The 22064-nt window shown below is 43.3% G+C and overlaps 1 protein-coding gene across 2 annotated transcripts in view; it reads right to left on the reverse strand.

Annotated features, from left to right (window-relative positions):
* Positions 1-18356, reverse strand: part of SFXN5 (sideroflexin 5) — a 165252-nt gene extending 146896 nt beyond the window's left edge. For both annotated transcript variants that reach the window (XM_069976313.1, XM_069976312.1), the window contains exon 1: positions 18161-18356. In XM_069976313.1, the coding sequence (XP_069832414.1) occupies positions 18161-18304 (144 nt within the window). In that variant the 5' untranslated portion in view covers positions 18305-18356. The remainder of the gene's footprint in view (positions 1-18160) is intronic.
* Positions 18357-22064: the final 3708 nt, after the last annotated feature.

Here is a 22064-nt window from a genome sequence, read left to right on the forward strand (position 1 = left end):
AGAATAACGGCCACTGTTCCCGCAGCAGCCAAGTTAATGTTCAGGACATTTATTGGCGGACGTTATTTAGCGAACAACGACCATTATTTTCAGTTGTTCACACACAGTTTGTCATTTCACCCGTCTTTTATACATAATTAAATGGACCTCCAAAAATAGCCCCACCCGTAAGGGTGCTGAATGTACCAACGGCCGTCAAGTTATGTTAAACAATGACCATTGCTCAAAATAGCCTTTATTTAAGTATCAAATAACAGCTGTTGAAAATCATTTTGTGAACATAGCTGTATAGAAGTTATATTCTTGTACATAGGAGCAGTATTATAGAAGTTATATTCTTGTACATAGGAGCAGTATTATAGTAGTTATATTCTTGTATATAGGGAGCAGTATTATAGTAGTTATATTCTTGTATATAGGGAGCAGTATTATAGTAGTTATATTCTTGTATATAGGAGCAGTATTATAGTAGTTATATTCTTGTATATAGGAGCAGTATTATAGTAGTTATATTCTTGTATATAGGGAGCAGTATTATAGTAGTTATATTCTTGTATATAGGGGCAGTATTATAGTAGTTATATTCTTGTATATAGGAGCAGTATTATAGTAGTTATATTCCTGTATATAGGAGCAGTATTATAGTAGTTATATTCTTGTATATAGGAGCAGTATTATAGAAGTTATATTCTTGTATATAGGAGCAGTATTATAGTAGTTATATTCTTGTATATAGGAGCAGTATTATAGAAGTTATATTCTTGTATATAGGAGCAGTATTATAGTAGTTATATTCTTGTATATAGGAGCAGTATTATAGTAGTCATATTCTTGTATATAGGAGCAGTATTATAGAAGTTATATTCTTGTATATAGGAGCAGTATTATAGTAGTTATATTCCTGTATATAGGAGCAGTATTATAGAAGTTATATTCTTGTATATAGGAGCAGTATTATAGTAGTTATATTCTTGTATATAGGGAGCAGTATTATAGTAGTTATATTCTTGTATATAGGAGCAGTATTATAGAAGTTATATTCTTGTATATAGGAGCAGTATTATAGAAGTTATATTCTTGTATATAGGAGCAGTATTATAGAAGTTATATTCCTGTATATAGGAGCAGTATTATAGTAGTTATATTCTTGTATATAGGAGCAGTATTATAGTAGTTATATTCTTGTACATAGGGGCAGTATTATAGTAGTTATATTCTTGTATATAGGGGGCAGTATTATAGTTATATTGTATTATACTGTTGAAACAGTTATTGTCCGCGGGTCAATGCTATAAAACCTAGAACTAATGAAGTAATACATTCAGTTTACTTAAACATATTTGCTCAGAACAGTTGTTGCTTTCCTCCATTTCTCCTGGCCGCTCTCAGCAGGAGAGGACAATGAGCGTATGTTATGTCCCGCAGTACTATTATTATATTAAAATAATATCACCAGTAACAAACACTGATCAGGGAGGATCAGCATCTGAGCATTTCAGCAGAATAACCTATAGCTATAATAATATCCGACCAGCAACACATGGCGTTGGCAGTGAAATGGTTAACTCGGCATTAGCAGCATATTGTACCCAGGCCTGGTGTATGCGTAGGTGGCGCGGCTGCTTTATTATTTCTTGTATTTTTATGCTCCTGAGCGATTATTTCATCAACACAGATGAAATGTAAATGATTAAGATAATGCAACATATTTCGCTCTCTTAATCATACAGCTTGAGATGAACACTTTGTGCGAGCTGCCAAAAACCTGTCTCTGCTGCAAATCCGCATTTCCGAAACAGAGCATCCATGACCTGTCACGAGGGACTGCGGCGTACAAGGGGCAATTGGGTTTAATAATGCTTTATGTCTCTTGTAAAAGGTTGAAGACTTTGGTGTCGCTGAAGGATGGCAGACACCCACTGACATCAACAATAACAAGCACTATGAAGAGAAGAGGTGGTCAGCCAACCATATTATGGGGCCTTAGGTACACCACCATAACAACATCAGAGGGTCCACCTTAAGAGGTGCCTTCAGTGGTCTAGCTGTTATTTACCCACCCATCTCCTGCCAAGAGATATATATATATATATATATATATATATATATATATATATATATATATATATATATGTGTGTGGCCACCGTATTATAGACATTAATGTAATGGTGGTGCCGATTCCACTAGGTGATGAAGTTGGTCTGCAGGAATTACGACCCTTGTGGAAAGGATCACTGCTTGGTGTTTACATGCATATAAAGCCTAATCCACTTTGGCCCGGAGAAGTCTATGGAATTAAAAACTGGGGACTGTGAAGGATAGCTACAAACTGGGATGAGCTTGGTTACCAACAATGCTTAGGCGACAGGCTTCTTACCAAGAAAGCATTCTCCACTCCCTTAGGGGCCTATTCCACGGAGCGATAATTGGCCCAATCGGCCGATTATCGCTCGGTGGAACAGAGAAAATGATCAGCCGATGATCGTGTCATCGGCTGATCGTTTATTTAGGCCTATACCTAAAATCATTGGTCACCCACCATGCATCTTTGCGTGGAATAGCCGTGAGCGGTGAGCGGGCGACCGACAGTTTGAGAAGCAGCATACATTACCTAGCAGGGCTTCTCCTCCGCTCTGTCTTCCTCCCCGGGTCCCATGGCGCAGCATCAGCTTCGGTGCAGCCTTACTGAGCTGTCAGACCGCTCAGCCAATCACTGGCCAGGACCGCCGGGACCAGTGATTGGCTGAGCGGTCTGACAGCTGAGTCAGGTCGCTCTGGAGTTGATGCTGCGCCGCGGGACCCGGGGAGGAAGACGGAGCGGAGGAGACGTCCTGCTAGGTAATGTATGCTGCAAGGGCTGCAAGGACATCTATAACGATCATCGGGCCGTGGAATGGGCCCAGTAAACGAGGGCTGATCTAGCAGTTCGGCGCTCATTTACGTCGTTGATCGGCCCGTGGAACATGGCCCTTACTCCTTAACTAGCCATTATTTCATGGTGCTTGTGCCAATTCTGACCCTCTTGTTAATAGGGTTCTATGGAGAACTGGATCCATCTGTTTAGGCCATGTTTCTCCACAGAGATCTAGATTTATTTGCGCAGGCCATGTCTTGCCACAGAGATCTGGATCCATCTGACTGTGCCATGTTTCTCTACAAAAATGTGGATCCATCTGAGCAGGCCATGTTTCTCCATAGAGATAGGGATCTATCTGACCAGGCCATGTTTCTCCACAGAGATCTGGACCCATCTGACCAGGTTATGTTTATCCACAGAAATCAGGATCTATCTGACCAGGTCATGTTTCTAGACAGAGATCTGGACCCATGACTGTGCCATCGTACTGTGTGGCTGGTGCTATGGATAGTGCCCCATTCAAGGTATGTAAATGGGGTCACATTGTAACCCAAAAATGGTAGTAACCACGACACGACAGTCACAAAAAAAATCTATTAAAGCCTTTCTAGACCCCTCATAAAGTCTTTTTAAAATTAGCCAGCAAACATTTACTGTTTTTAAGAGGGGTCCTTACCCTTTTCTAGAGTTGCACAGAAATCATGTCATATGTGTCCAATTGGTATTGGTTTTCCCAAAAGCTGAGAAGACCAACAATCTAAAGACTAACCCAGCCTTGGTCCCAGTACAGGTGGTGAACCCACAAGTGACATCACCTATCTTATTCTCAGAAATGGAAGGTTTCTCTGCCACAATAACCCCCACATATCTATTTTTTATTTTGTTTGCCATCCTCTAGCTCCAAAAGTTCTCACTTTTTTTTTTGAGAAACCCCCTTTACTGGTACCTATAGGGCAGATGTCTCTCACCGACACATTCTGATGGTTTATTAAATGAAACAAAGCAGAATCACAGTAACTAAAATCAGGTCACTGTGGTTCCTTTCTTCTGAGGTTACGAATCATAGATCCACACTATACAAGCTAGAGAATTCATCTCATAGGCTGTAATAAGGGTCTCTCGATGGTACAGGGCTTTGTATTTCCTCAGTAAGTAATAAGCTTCCAGTTCTCTGCCCAATGTCCTGCCAAGATCTCCGAGCATCAGCTGCAATGTTTGTCATAGAAGACCGCACAATATGTCTCCCCCTCACTCTTTTCCCATGTTTTTAAGATGAGAAGTATGCTCCTCCATCCTTCTAGATCTGACATCATGCTCCGTGGCAGCTTGCGCACATATTTCCTCTTTAAACGCCCAATATGAGTGCTCATCTGCTCCAATATATGGATGCAACTTAAAGGTACAGTCATCCAAGATCGTGGCGGAATCGAGGAGGAGGGGTACAAGTTGGGAGCCTACATTGTAATTATTTTCTGATCTGAAGACAACAAAGAATTTGACTGTAATTTTGACTGCATGTTGTTGAACGTGTTCCGGTGATGTGTCCAACCTTAAGGGGTGTATACCAAAATTGTAACTCATCTATACGATAGGTGTCTGCCTACTGTGACCCCCACCAATCACGAGAATGGGGGTCCCTTGCTCCCCAAGCACACCCATGCTTGGAATACACATAGCCCTTGACTACATTCAGCACGTACATGGAGACGTAGTGTGACACAAGTGACCCCTCCTATTAGGATCATGAAGGTCCCAGAGGTCAGATCCCACCAATCAGATACTTATTACCTATCCTATATTTAGGTGATAAGTTATAATCTTTGCTAAACCCTTTTAATAAAAGGCAACACGTCCAAAAGCGTTTACGAAAACAACTTGCCTAATAAGAATCCATTAATATCTCATAATAAAGCTAAAATGCTGTATGAGAATCGGGTCCAGTTCCGCCGTCTCCAGTCCTCCGCACGCATACACATTCATCATATGATCCAGCCTCATTTAGCAGCAGCTGAGTTCAGCAATTAACAAATTAACAGCTTGGCAAATACTCTGTCACGTTGGGCTCGTGGTCAGAACGAGAAGGAGTCTTTCCTGGATGCGTGGCAGACGTTGGAAGGAATCCTCGCAGTCATAAGGAAAGTTCGTCTTTATTTAATACAATTGAGTCCTCGTTGGAGAGATTTGGTCTACCTCCTGATACAACACTGCTACCTAATGGGATCCAAACAACGAGCGGCAGACGGTGAGGATGCACCCATTGTGTGCCACAGCAAGACGGGGCTGAGCTGCTCAAAAGAAGTAATGTTCTAAAGAGTATATCTACCACCCTGCCGAAAATCCACGAATCATCTCTTCTGTCAAGTTCTTTTTTAAATTCATTCATTAGTCATATGTGTTCTTCTGAAAGTCAACCAATATGGGAACCCATACATCTACCCAAGGGTTATAGCAGTGCCAGGTGCCAATTCCAAGTCACACACCTTTAGGAGGCATTCAAAAGTTACATGCACAGCCCATAAATACAGACTATTTGCTACAAAATAGCTAAAAAAGTTCGGAGCTATGAAAATGGTTTAAAGGGATCCTGCCCTTGACAGTAGAGGCACAAAAATGGAAGATGGAGCGAGCGAGAGTGAAGGCTGTCCGCCACTAAATATTCATGGGGAAGAGGGAGGAGGACGGAGTGGTAAGACGTGCCAGAGTGCGGCAAGATAATTTTACCACGACTCCTCTTTAACACTTTATTACAGTACAAGAAATTAAATTGTGCAGCATCCTCTCCACTATCACAACAGCTCAACGGGCCAGGAGCCCACTAAATTCTGGTTAACCCTGTATGATTAATACGTAATTATTATTACGTATTAATATTATTATTATTATTATTGTAATCATATTAAAATAATATATAATGAAATAATGTTTAATGTTGACACCATCTTGGTGTCAAATAAAATTTAATTAATGTTAGTTGACACCATCTTCTTGTGCTGGCATCCCCTCCACTGACACCTAAGGCACAGGTATCCTGCTAACTAGTGAGCTGCCACTTAACGCACAATGTCAGCACCCTGGGTCGGGGGCTAACAGATTCTCTTTAAATCTTCCCGCTACTGACACAGCATGTGATTGCCCCCTTAACGTTACCTAATTTCGCAGACACATTGTTAAGGACCATAGAAATGATGTGCCAAGGTCTAGAAGCGGCCATAGTAGTTCCTAGTCAACTCTATGAACATGATATAAAAGTACAGATCTAGGCTATGTTCACACAACGTACTTTTTATGAAAAGATCGGCCGTTGTTTTCAATTTACACAACGGTTTGCATTGAAGTCAATGCAAACAACGGCGGTTGTTTCACACAATGTATTGAAGAACGGCCATTGTTTGCTACTGCAGTCAAAATAATGACCATTGTCCATAGACTTTAAAGCAGAAGTCCGGTGAAATTTTTTAATAAAGTATTGTATTACCCCCCAAAAGTTATACAAATCACCAATATACACTTATTACAGGAAATGCTTAGAACGTGCTTTTTTCCCTGCACTTACTACTGCATCAAGGCTTCACTTCCTAGATAATATGGTGATGTCACTTCCTGGACAACATGGTGATGTCACTTCCTGGATAACATGTTGATGTCACAACCCGACTCGCAGAGCTGTGCGGGCTGTGGCTGCTGGAGAAGATGAAGGCAGAGGGATGCTCAGTGTCCCTCCAGTGCCCTGTGTCCCTCAGTGTCCCTCTGCCATCATCCTCTCCAGCAGCTACAGCCCGCACAGCTCTGAGAGTCGGGTCGAGACATCACCATGTTATCCAGGAAGTGACATCACCATGTTATCCAGGGAGTGACATTACCATGTTATCCAGGAAGTGACATCACCATGTTATCCAGGAAGTGACATCACCATTTTATCCAGGAAGTGACATCACCATTTTATCCAAAGTGAAGCCTTGAAGCAGTAGTAAGTGCAGGGAAAAAACACTTTATGTACATTTCCCATAATAAGTGTATATTGGTGATTTGTATAACTTTTGGGGGGCAATACAATACATTAATAAAAGTATCCACTGGACTTCTCCTTAAATGCAATTTTCATTTAAAACAATGGCTGTTGTTTGGTTCTAAAAACAACGGACGTTGTTTTGAGTGCCAAATAATGGCCGTTGTTTATACCTTGTGTTAACATAGCCCAAAATAGTGTAAGCCCTTAGAAATTGGGATCTAACACTTCCCATAAAAATCACCCATAGGAAAGTAGAGGTTATGTGACGGGACAGGCATCAGCTAGGGATATATTATTTAAGATAGGAGTCAGGCTTTGCTGACATCTGTGTTGGAAGCATCTTAAAGGGGCATTTCAGGATTGGAAAAACATGTCTGCTTGCTTTCAAACACAGCGCCACCCCAAATTCACCTCCATTGACTTCAGTGGAACTGAGCTGTAAAACCTCACACCCAAACTGGGGATAAGAGCGGCACTGGTTTTTTTTTGGGGGGGGGGGGGGACAGCCATGTTTTTCTAAGTCTGAATAACTCTTTTAAGAAACCTTCTGCACTGACCTAAAATGAGTCTATAGGGTCCCTTCAAGGGACTGCAAAGAAGCCTCTGAAACCGATGGAAACAGAGCTTTAGCACAGTAGAAGGGCTAAGGAGGACCCCAAAAAGTCATTTCTTCATGCTGAGCCTACAAAGATGGCTATTTGGCTATGGACCCTCCCAGAACAATAGAATTGGGCAGTAAAAACCCATAGCGTCAGACCCTTCTCTCCCATGGTTTCTGTTAGTGGAGAGTCCCGAGGTCCCCATACACCTTACACTAGGAATGGGGAACAGGCGGTCCTCCAGTTTTTGCAAAACTACAATTCCCATCATGTCTAGATGGCCAAAGCCAAGCAGATCACCAAACCCTACAACATAAAGGTGCGCGGGTTGCCCCCTCATAGGGGAGCGTCAGCTACGACAATGCAGTCATCAACGAAACAGGGAGAAGGGGATCCGGTTGCCTAGCAACCTGATGCGGCAGGGTCTCCAGCAGGAACGCTTGCCAGGTTACCTATAATGCTCTGCACGTCGACCAAAAGACAAGACACAACCAAAATCTTTGTAAACATCCATAGGTGGCAGTATGTCCTGTAATGAGTAACATGGTGACTGGCTCCGGCACTACAGACGCTACAACCCGCCCCCCACCATTGCCCACCTTCAGCCTGAGGGGTCCCAAGATTCCTTATAATGGTGGAGATATATAAAACTGAGAAAAGTAGACTCCATTGTCCAAAGCGACCAATCAGAGGTCAGCTTTCACTTTCACCACCAGAGAATGATACAAGAGCTGCGCTGTGATTGGTCGCTACGGGCAACAACGAGAACAAACTATATAAATCCTGGAGCGCTGAGGGTCACAAGTTATCTCCTGAGGAGATGGCGCGGGGGCGTGTATAATAAGTAACCGCATTATACAGGGCTATATACTGCTCATAAACCCCACAGAGACGCAAAATGTCATCTACTGCACCTATAAATCTAACTATAAAGCTGTATAAAGGTCTACAGGACACGTAACAGTGTATACAGGGCATACACCAGCGTATACAGGACACGTAACAGTGTGTACAGGGCATACACCAGCGTATACAGGACACGTAACAGTGTGTACAGGGCATACACCAGCGTATACAGGACACGTAACAGTGTGTACAGGGCATACACCACCATATACAGGACACGTAACAGTGTGTACAGGGCATACACCAGCGTATACAGGACACATAACAGTGTGTACAGGGCATACACCAGCGTATACAGGACATGTAACAGTGTGTACAGGGCATACACCAGCATATACAGGACACGTAACAGTGTGTACAGGGCATACACCACCATATACAGGACACGTAACAGTGTGTACAGGGCATACACCAGCGTATACAGGACACATAACAGTGTGTACAGGGCATACACCAGCGTATACAGGACATGTAACAGTGTATACAGGGCATACACCAGCGTATACAGGACACGTAACAGTGTGTACAGGGCATACACCAGCGTATACAGGACATGTTACAGTGTGTACAGGGCATACACCAGCATATACAGGACACGTAACAGTGTGTACAGGGCATACACCAGCGTATACAGGACATGTTACAGTGTGTACAGGACATACACCAGCATATACAGGACATGTAACAGTGTGTACAGGGCATACACCAGCGTATACAGGACATGTTACAGTGTGTACAGGGCATACACCAGCATATACAGGACACGTAACAGTGTGTACAGGGCATACACCAGAGTATACAGGACACGTAACAGTGTGTACAGGGCATACACCAGTGTATACAGGACATGTAACAGTGTGTACAGGGCATACACCAGCGTACACAGGACACGTCACAGTGTGTACAGGGCATACACCAGAGTATACAAGACACGTCACAGTGTATACAGGGCATATATACAGGACACGTAACAGTGTGTACAGGGCATACACCAGCGTATACAGGACACGTAACAGTGTGTACAGGGCATACACCAGAGTATACAGGGCATACACCAGCGTATACAGGGCATACACCAGCGTATACAGGACACGTAACAGTGTGTACAGGGCATACACCAGCATATACAGGACACGTAACAGTGTGTACAGGGCATACACCAGAGTATATAGGACACATAACAGTGTGTACAGGGCATACACCAGCATATACAGGACACGTAACAGTGTGTACAGGGCATACACCAGAGTATATAGGACACATAACAGTGTGTACAGGGCATACACCAGCGTATACAGGACACGTAACAGTGTGTACAGGGAATACACCAGCGTATACAGGACATGTAACAGTGTGTACAGGGCATACACCAGCGTATACAGGACACGTAACAGTGTGTACAGGGCATACACCAGCGTATACAGGACACATAACAGTGTATACAGGGCATATATACAGGACACGTAACAGTGTGTACAGGGCATACACCAGCGTATACAGGACATGTAACAGCGTGCACAGGGCATACACCAGTGTATACAGGACACGTAACAGCGTGTACAGGGCATACACCAGCGTATACAGGACATGTAACAGTGTGTACAGGGCATACACCAGCGTATACAGGACACGTTACAGTGTGTACAGGGCATACACCAGCATATACAGGACACGTAACAGTGTGTACAGGGCATACACCAGAGTATACAGGACACGTCACAGTGTGTACAGGGCATACACCAGCATATACAGGACACGTAACAGTGTTTACAGGGCATACACCAGAGTATACAGGACACGTAACAGTGTGTACAGGGCATACACCAGTGTATACAGGACACATAACAGTGTATACAGGGCATACACCAGTGTATACAGGACACATAACAGTGTATACAGGGCATACACCAGCGTATACAGGACACATAACAGTGTATACAGGGCATACACCAGCATATACAGGACACATAACAGTGTATACAGGGCATACACCAGCATATACAGGACACGTAACAGTGTGTACAGGGCATACACCAGCGTATATAGGCCATGTAACAGTGTATACAGGGCATACACCAGCGTATACAGGTCTACAGGACACGTAACAGTGTGTACAGGGCATACACCAGCGTATACAGGACATGTAACAGTGTATACAGGGCATACACCAGCGTATACAGGACACATGACAGTGTATACAGGGCATACACCAGCATATACAGGACACGTAACAGTGTATACAGGGCATACACCAGCGTATACAGGACATGTTACAGTGTGTACAGGGCATACACCAGCGTATACATGACACGTAACAGTGTGTACAGGGCATACACCAGAGTATACAGGACACGTAACAGTGTATACAGGGCATACACCAGCGTATACAGGACAAGTAACAGTGTATACCGGGTATACACCAGAGTATACAGGTTTCCAGGGCATACACATGCGTATACAGGACACATAACAGTGTATACAGGGCATACACCAGTGTATACAGGGCATACACCAGGGTATACAGGACATACACCAGCGTATACAGGACATACACCAGCGTATACAGGACGCATAACAGTGTATACAGGGCATACACTAGCGTATACAGGGCACGTAACAGCGTATACAGGACATACACCAGCGTATACAGGACATACACCAGCATATACAGGACACGTAACAGTGTGTACAGGGCATACACCAGCGTATATAGGCCATGTAACAGTGTATACAGGGCATACACCAGCGTATACAGGTCTACAGGACACGTAACAGTGTGTACAGGGCATACACCAGCGTATACAGGACACATAACAGTGTGTACAGGGCATACACCAGCGTATACAGGACATGTAACAGTGTATACAGGGCATACACCAGCGTATACAGGACACATGACAATGTATACAGGGCATACACCAGCATATACAGGACACGTAACAGTGTATACAGGGCATACACCAGCATATACAGGACACGTAACAGTGTGTACAGGGCATACACCAGTGTATACAGGACACGTAACAGTGTGTACAGGGCATACACCAGTGTATACAGGACATGTAACAGTGTGTACAGGGCATACACCAGGGTATACAGGACATACACCAGCGTATACAGGACATACACCAGCGTATACAGGACGCATAACAGTGTATACAGGGCATACACTAGCGTACACAGGGCACGTAACAGCGTATACAGGACATACACCAGCGTATACAGGACATACACTAGCATATACAGGACGCATAACAGTGTATACAGGGCATACACTAGCGTATACAGGGCACGTAACAGCGTATACAGGGCATACACCAGAGTATACAGGACGTACACCAGCCTATAAAGGACGCATAACAGTGTATACAGGGCATACACCAGAGTATACAGGACACGTAACAGTGTGTACAGGGCATACATAAGCGTATACAGGACGTACACCAGCATATACAGGACACGTAACAGTGTATACAGGGCATACATCAGCGTATACAGGACATACACCAGCATATACAGGACACGTAACAGTGTATACAGGGCATACACCAGTGTATACAGGACATACACCAGTGTATACAGGACATACACCAGCGTATACAGGGCATACACCAGCGTATACAGGATGCATAACAGTGTATACAGGGCATACACCAGTGTATACAGGACACGTAACAGTATGTACAGGGCATACACCAGCGTATACAGGACGCGTAACAGTGTATACAGGGCATACACCAGCGTATACAGGGCATACACCAGGATATACAGGACATACACCAGCGTATACAGGACATACACCAGCGTATACAGGACGCATAACAGTGTATACAGGGCATACACTAGCGTATACAGGGCACGTAACAGTGTATACAGGGCATACAACAGTGTATACAGGGCATACACCAGGGTATACAGGACATACACCAGGGTATACAGGACATACACCAGGGTATACAGGACATACACCAGGGTATACAGGGCATACACCAGAGTATACAGGACGTACACCAGCCTATACAGGACGCATAACAGTGTGTACAGGGCATACACCAGAGTATACAGGACACGTAACAGTGTATACAGGGCATACATCAGCGTATACAGGACATACACCAGCATATACAGGACACGTAACAGTGTATACAGGGCATACACCAGTGTATACAGGACATACACCAGCGTATACAGGGCATACACCAGCGTATACAGGGCATACACCAGCGTATACAGGATGCATAACAGTGTATACAGGGCATACACCAGTGTATACAGGACATACACCAGCATATACAGGACACGTAACAGTATGTACAGGGCATACACCAGCGTATACAGGACGCGTAACAGTGTATACAGGGCATACACCAGCGTATACAGGGCATACACCAGGGTATATAGGACATACACCAGGGTATACAGGACATACACCAGCGTATACAGGACATACACCAGCGTATACAGGACGCATAACAGTGTATACAGGGCATACACTAGCGTATACAGGGCACGTAACAGCGTATACAGGGCATACACCAGCGTATACAGGGCATACACCAGAGTATACAGGACGTACACCAGCCTATACAGGACGCATAACAGTGTGTACAGGGCATACACCAGAGTATACAGGACACGTAACAGTGTGTACAGAGCATACATCAGCGTATACAGGATGTACACCAGCATATACAGGACACGTAACAGTGTATACAGGGCATACACCAATGTATACAGGACATACACCAGCGTATACAGGGCATACACCAGCGTATACAGGATGCATAACAGTGTATACAGGGCATACACCAGTGTATACAGGACACGTAACAGTATGTACAGGGCATACACCAGCGTATACAGGACGCATAACAGTGTATACAGGGCATACACCAGTGTATACAGGACACGTAACAGTATGTACAGGGCATACACCAGCGTATACAGGACGCGTAACAGTGTATACAGTGCATACACAGGACACGTAACTGTGTGTACAGGGCATACACCAGCGTATACAGGACACGTAACAGTGTGTACAGGGCATACACCAGCGTATACAGGACATGTTACAGTGTGTACAGGACATACACCAGCGTATACAGGACACGTAACAGTGTGTACAGGGCATACACCAGCGTATACAGGACACATGACAGTGTATACAGGGCATACACCAGCGTATACAGGACACGTAACAGTGTGTACAGGGCATACACCAGTGTATACAGGACACGTAACAGTATGTACAGGGCATACACCAGCGTATACAGGTCTACAGGACACGTAACAGTGTGTACAGGACGTACACCAGCATATACAGGACACGTAACAGTGTATACAGGGCATACATCAGCGTATACAGGACATACACCAGCATATACAGGACACGTAACAGTGTATACAGGGCATACATCAGCGTATACAGGACATACACCAGCATATACAGGACACGTAACAGTGTATACAGGGCATACACCAGCGTATACAGGACGCGTAACAGTGTATACAGTGTATACAGTGCATACACAGGACACGTAACTGTGTGTACAGGGCATACACCAGCGTATCCAGGACACGTAACAGTGTGTACAGGGCATACACCAGCGTATCCAGGACACGTAACAGTGTATACAGGACACGTAACACTCTACACCAGCGTATACAGTACAGTTATATAGGACACATAAGCTATGACAGTGTATACAGGCATATACACTATACCAGCGTTTACAGGTATATAGGACATGTAACCTATAACAGTGTATAAAGGACATATATTCTATACCAGCATATACAAGTATACAGGACATGTAAAAGTGTATACAGGGCATATACTCTACACCAGCGTATACAGGTATATACGACACATAAGCTATAACAGCGTATACAGGGCTTATACTCTATACCAGCGTATAAAGGTATCCAGGACACGTAACCTATAAGGGTATATGCACACAGAGGTTTTGTCGCTGAACACTCTGTGCGGAATCCAAAACATGACATTTCTTTCAGCAGACAGCGGAATCCGCCCAAGCATACAATGGAGTCTATGGAGCCGGTGGAGACTGAAGTGGGAGAGCGCGGGGACGAACGGCGGATTCCGCACAGAGTTTTCAGCGACAACTGCTTCGTGTGCATATACCCTGACAGTGTATACTAGTATAAAGGACAAATGATCTATGAGAGTGTATACAGGTATATAGGATATACAGTGGTGCCTTGGATTACGAGCATAATTCGTTCCGACACCGTGCTTGTAATCCAAATCCACTCTTAAACCAAAGCAAATTTTCCCATAAGAAATCACTGATATGCAGACAATTGGTTCCACACCCCAAAATAATGATTTATTATTCTGTATAACAAGTTAAACAGATTAAACAAACATTCAGAAACAGCAGAATATGTTATATTATAAGTTACTGTGCAGTAATGGAGAGGATGGGAAACACAAGGGCGGACAGAGACTGCAGGGAGCATGAAGGAATGAGCAGGACAGATGTGGGCACATACATGCAGCACTCTCTGTCCGGGGAGAGAGGGGTTACAGCTATGGAGAGATTACCTCCACAGTCCTGTCCCCTGATGTGAGCCCCAGCCTGAAGTGGATCTGCTATGATTTGGAAGGTGAGGGAGACTTCCTGGGTCAGAGTGCAGGGCTGTAGACCCTGCTATGCAGACCATGCCCCTACTCCACCCTGTACAGGGAGCTCTTAAACCAAAGCAATGCTCTTACACCAAGTTACAATTTTGAAAAACTGTGAGCTCTTAAACCAAAATGCTCTTAAACCAAGTTACTCTTAAACCAAGGTACCACTGTATAATCTATACTGCAGTATACAGGTATATAGGATATATATTCTATACTGCAGTATATGGCTGCGTTCACACTACATATATTTCACTCAGTATATGTATATTTCAGTCAGTATTGCAACCAAAACCAGGAGTGGATTAAAAACACAGAAAGGATCTGTTCACACAATGTTGAAATTGAGTGGATGGCCGTCATTTAATGGCAAATATTTGCTGTTATTTTAGAACAACGGCTTTTATATTGAAATAATGGCCGTTATTTACTGTTATATGGCGGCCATCCACTCAATTTCAACATTGTGTGGACAGATCCTTTCTGTGTTTTTAATCCACTCCTGGTTTTGGTTGCAATACTGACTGAAATATACTGACGGAAATATACGTAGTGTGAACGCAGCCATAGTATATAGGTGTATAGGATATATATTGTATATTATGTGTACAGGTATATAGGATATATAATCTATACTACAGTATATAGGTATATAGGATATATATTGTATATTATGTGTACAGGTATATAGGGTGTATAATCTATACTGCAGTATACAGGTGTATAGGATATATATTGTATATTATGTGTACAGGTATATAGGGTGTATAATCTATACTGCAGTATACAGGTATATAGGATATATATTCTATACTGCAGTATACAGGTGTATAGGATATATGTTGTATATTATGTGTACATGTGTATAGGATATATACTCTATACTGCAGTATACAGGTATATAGGATATATATTCTATACTGCAGTATACAGGTGTATAGGATATATGTTGTATATTATGTATACAGGTGTATAGGATATATATTGTATATTATGTGTACATGTGTATAGGATATATACTCTATACTGCAGTATACAGGTATATGAGATATGGATTCTATATTATGTATACAGGTGTATAGGATATATCTTTTAAACTGCAGTATACAGGTATATGAGATATGGATTCTATATTATGTATACAGGTGTATAGGATATATCTTTTAAACTACAGTATACAGGTATATGGGCAATATATTCAGAAAAAGCAATTGGGAGGACAGCGTCTCTTACGTATCAAAAAACTTTCTTTATTTTGCCATATGCATATTTGATACGTAAGAGACGCTGTCCTCCCAATTGCTTTTTCTGGATTACGTGCTGGGTGTAAGCCAACCCGGCTGAGGACTGTGCGTCCAAAAGGAGACACCGCTGCTTTTGCAGTATACAGGTATATGGGATACATGTATATTCTATGCTGCAGTATACAGGTATATGGGATACATGTATATTCTATGCTGCAGTATACAGGTATATGGGATATATATATTCTATGCTGCAGTATACAGGTATATGGGATACATATATATATATTCTATACTGCAGTATACAGGTATATGGGATACATGTATATTCTATGCTGCAGTATACAGGTATATGGGATACATGTATATTCTATGCTGCAGTATACAGGTATATGGGATACATGTATATTCTATGCTGCAGTATACAGGTATATGGGATACATGTATATTCTATGCTGCAGTATACAGGTATATGGGATACATGTATATTCTATGCTGCAGTATACAGGTATATGGGATACATGTATATTCTATACTGCAGTATACAGGTATATGGGATACATATATATACTATACTGCAGTATACAGGTATATGGGATACATATATATACTATACTGCAGTATACAGGTATATGGGATAAATGTATATTCTATGCTGCAGTATACAGGTATATGGGATACATGTATATTCTATGCTGCAGTATACAGGTATATGGGATATATATATTCTATACTGCAGTATACAGGTATATGGGATATATATATTCTATGCTGCAGTATACAGGTATATGGGATACATGTATATTCTATGCTGCAGTATACAGGTATATGGGATATATATATTCTATGCTGCAGTATACAGGTATATGGGATACATATATATATATTCTATACTGCAGTATACAGGTATATGGGATACATGTATATTCTATGCTGCAGTATACAGGTATATGGGATACATATATATATATACTATACTGCAGTATACAGGTATATGGGATACATGTATATTCTATACTGCAGTATACAGGTATATGGGATATATATATTCTATACTGCAGTATACAGGTATATGGGATATATATATTCTATACTGCAGTATACAGGTATATGGGATATATATATTCTATACTGCAGTATACAGGTATATGGGATACATGTATATTCTATGCTGCAGTATACAGGTATATGGGATATATATATTCTATACTGCGGTATATAGGACATACATTCTATATTACACATATATATTCTATACTGCAGTATACAGCTTTATGGGATACATATATATACTATACTGCAGTATACAGGTATATGGGATACATATATATACTATACTGCAGTATACAGGTATATGGGATATATATATTCTATACTGCAGTATACAGGTATATGGGATACATATATATTCTATGCTGCAGTATACAGGTATATGGGATACATGTATATTCTATACTGCAGTATACAGGTATATGGGATATATATATTCTATACTGCAGCATACAGGTATATGGGATATATATATTCTATACTGCGGTATATAGGACATACATTCTATATTACATATATATAACCTCTCCTGGACTGTATAGATGTACTATATTGGACATATAACCCGGATCCATCTCTATAGGGTATGTCAGTCACTGGCTTTTCCCCGCCCCTTCCCTGATAACCACGCCCATACACGAAACAACTCGCCAATCTTGACTTCTCTCGGCACCCGTGCGGCCCGCCCACACTTTCAAATGACAATTACAACAACCAATCAGGCGTGGCAGAGTAAGACGCGGGGGTGGAGTCAACTGTCAAAACACAGCGCCCCCCAGTCCAGGGATGAGCTACACTCAGGAGGGAGCCGGCTGGCAGCGCCTGAGGAGCGGACACCTTACCTGCGCAAAGCGCGGTCTCCCCAGGACGAACGGAGGGTCGTCCGCCGCCATGTCTAATCGGTGCGGTGTGCTGGTCTCCCCCGCCGTGGGGGGTGCCGGGAGTTGTAGTCCTGGCGGGGAGTCCCCGGCTCCTCCTGCCCTCATCTTTCGGCTGCTGCCGCTGCTCTCTGTACTGACACAGGAGGAGCGCCTGGCCTCTCCCCCCGACGTGTGACGTCATGCGCAGACAACTGCTGAGAATCATGGGAAGTGTAGTCCCGACCACTGGTAGAGGTCTCCAATGGGTCACTGCCTCATCTCACTTTACTGCTTGCTGAGCTCTGTGAAACAGATTGAGGTACAGACTGGAGTCACTGTGTACATACATTACTGATCCTGAGTCACATCCTGTATTATACCCCAGAGCTGCACTCACTATTCTGCTGGTGAGGTCACTGTGTACATACATTACTGATCCTGAGTTACATCCTGTGTTATACCTCAGAGCTGCACTCACTATTCTGCTGGTGGGGTCACTGTGTACATACATTACTCATCCTGAGTTACATCCTGTATTATACTCCAGAGCTGCACTCACTATTCTGCTGGTGGGGTCACTGTGTACATACATTACTCATCCTGAGTTACATCCTGTATTATACTCCAGAGCTGCACTCACTATTCTGCTGGTGGGGTCACTGTGTACATACATTACTGATCCTGAGTCACATCCTGTATTATACTGCAGAGCTGCACTCACTAAACTGTGTAAAAATCTACACCCCCCAGGGTGACCCATGATGGCAGGGAGGGATCCGGTCACAGAACCCCTGTCCAAATATCTTGATTGGACGCTGCGCCCCCTCCTTACTGTCCTGTCACATCTGCCTGATCCCAAGGATCTGGAATGAGTCATTGTCATTAGGTGTCAGTTTTCTCTCATCTATGTGTAGTGCCTATAGAGGACGCCCCTCAGGATGTCGGGGTACAGGCTGTACGTCAGGCGTTGTGGATCCCAACCACCTCTCATATGTGAAGTCCTTTGTCCTCTGTAACAATGCCTTCCCAAGGTATTTGTCAGCGAGCTGGAGCGGCCATGGGGACACGGCTCGCCCCCAACTTATGCTAATCTTTATTTAGCAGAGTGGGAGGATGAGGTCATTATTGTCAGGAATATTTTTGCAGCAAATATAGCTTTATTAGTCAGATACATAGACAACATACTGATAGTATGGTCAGGGTCGGGGCAGGAATTCCAAGAGTTTGTACAACTGTATATGTCCGGTGAACGGTGCTGCATCCATTAAAGTCTATGGAGAGCCGGAGGCATGGTTGCATTCTACATAGGCCGGCTTTTGCCTGCGGTGCTCCGAGAAGAATAGAGGAGGAAGCTCAGCACTATCCATCTACCGTAGAGGGCTCCCTGTTGTCTCCTATAGTAAATGGCACCCGCTGGTGCTGGCCCTGTAATAGCTGGCTGAGTTGTATCCCTATAGTAGATTGGCCCCCTGTGCTGCTGCCCCTTGTGTGATGTCCCTATAGTAGTGCCCCTTTTCACATTGATTTATATATAGAAGATGATTCAAATTAATAAAAGAGGAAAAAGCTGATGGAATAAACGTATAAATTAACCCCTTCCCTCAATATGACGTCCAGGGACGTCATGAAAAGCAGTGCCATTCCGCATCATGACGTCCCTGGGCGTCATGCCTTCTCTGCCTCCCCCTACTGTCTCTATATGAGATCTGGCAGCAGGAGGAGGCTGTGTCACACAACCTCCTCCCGCTGCCCCTGCCCGGAGGGGAGCCGCGCTCCCCCCGGGCAATTAACCCTACAGACGCCGCGGTCGTTGCGACCGCAGCGTCTATGGAGAGATCCGCAGGCTCCCTCGTCCATCGGGCAGCAGGAGGAGGCTGTGGCACATTGCCTCTTCCTGCTGCCACTGCCGATGTCCTCTCCAGGCCCCCCCGTCCTCCCCGTGCTTCCAGCGCCCCCTCTCCCCCGCCGCCCGGAGCTTACAGCACAATGCCCCCTACCCGCGCCCGGAGCTTACAGCCCCCCACCCGCGCCCAGAGCTTACAGCCCCACGGCGCGCGCCCGGAGCTTGCAGCCCACCATCTCCCCCGGAGCCAGCAACCCCCCGGAGAAGCCCCCCCGCCGGGAGCTTCCAGCGCTATCCGCCTCCGCCGCCCCCACGCCCGGAGCTTCCAGGCTCCCCCCCCAGAGGTGGCCCCCATCCGGAGCTTCCAGCACCTCCTGGGGGTTACCATAGTAACCCGGACGCTACCCGGTGCGTCTGGGTTACTATGGATAGTAACGATCAGGACCCTGCACTGCAGGGACCTGATCTTTTGAATGAATGGTCAGTTTGTTACACTGACCACTCATTCAGTATATAATGCAGTACAGCACAGATCAGGTGCTGTACTGCATTATATATATACCTGCAAAAGTAAAAGTAAAAAAAACACACACACACAAATAAATACATACATAAATTAAATAAATAATTAATTAAAATAAATAAAATATATAAATATACACATTCCCCATCCCCCTTTATAAATGATCCCCTATAAATAAGATACATATGTTTGGTATCATTGCGTCCGTAATGACGCCGTCTATTAACCAGTTACATTATTTAACCCACCTCATTAACGCCATAAAAAAAAAATGAAAAACTAATCAAAATAAAAAAAATTTGTTAATCCCGCCCCTAAAAAAATAAAGAAAACAGCTATCAAAACATCACATGTACCCAAAAGGTGTACCACTAAAAACTTTAGCTTATGCCGCAAAAGAAAAATCCCTCACATAAGTCCCTTGGCGAAAAAATTTTAATATTACTGCCCTTACAATATGCAAGACACAAACAGTGTATATAGTATCAATGGCATAAACTATAACAAAAGCTATATAACATGGATATCACTGTAATCGTACCAACCTGACGAATAAAGATAACATGTCTTATGTGACGTATAGTAAGCGGCAAACAAAAAAATGGTGAAAAAAAGCTGCTAAATTGTGTTTTTTATTCGTACCACCTCATAAAAGATTAATCAAAAAATTATCAGGGTGTCACATGTTCACCAGAATTGTACCAATGGAAACGTCAACTTGTCTTACACAAATATTTTGGCACCGCAAGGCCTCTGTGACATGATATACTGGCTAAAAAAAACCTGAAATAAAAAAAGGCCCCAAAATTCCCCAGGTCTCTGTCATGTCTGCAGCCTGTGGTTGAGTCAAGTGACGGACTGCAGCCACATATGGCGGATATCTAGAAACATTGGAACAAGCAGAATAAATATGGAGTTCCATTTCTCAGTTAGTATTTGCTGTGTTAGAGGAAAAAATGGATTAAAATGGAATATCTGCCCAAAAAATGAAAATTTTAAATTTCCCCTCCAACTTGCTTAAATTTCTGTGAAAAACCTAAAGGGTTAATAAACTTATGAAATGTTACTTTGAATACTTTGAGGGGTGCAGTCTTTACAGTGGAGAGATTTATGGGGGTAACTAACATACAGGCCCCACAAATCCACTTCAGAACTGAACTGGTCCCTAATAAAATCAGAATTTGAAATTTTCCTGAAAATTTAAAAAATCGCTGCAATATTTCAAAGTCCTCTAACATCCTAACAAGTAAAAGGACGTTCACCAAATGACGGCACCATAAAGTAGACATGTTGTAGATGTTGTAGACGGGGGGAACTACACACAGTAGCACAGGTAATGTCACAGTTTTTCGGTCTTCTGGATGCTATTTTACTTATATGAGACTGTATTGGCACATGCACTTTAGTATCTAGAGGAGATATGGAGATCTGCAGCACTTTATGGAGGCATTACGCCATTTTTTTTTTTTTTTTATGTGATCAGGTTATTTGTATCCACTGTGGGCTTTATTATGCTATAG

The sequence above is a fragment of the Dendropsophus ebraccatus genome, chromosome 7 (genome assembly GCF_027789765.1).
Source record: "Dendropsophus ebraccatus isolate aDenEbr1 chromosome 7, aDenEbr1.pat, whole genome shotgun sequence".
NCBI lineage: Eukaryota > Metazoa > Chordata > Amphibia > Anura > Hylidae > Dendropsophus > Dendropsophus ebraccatus.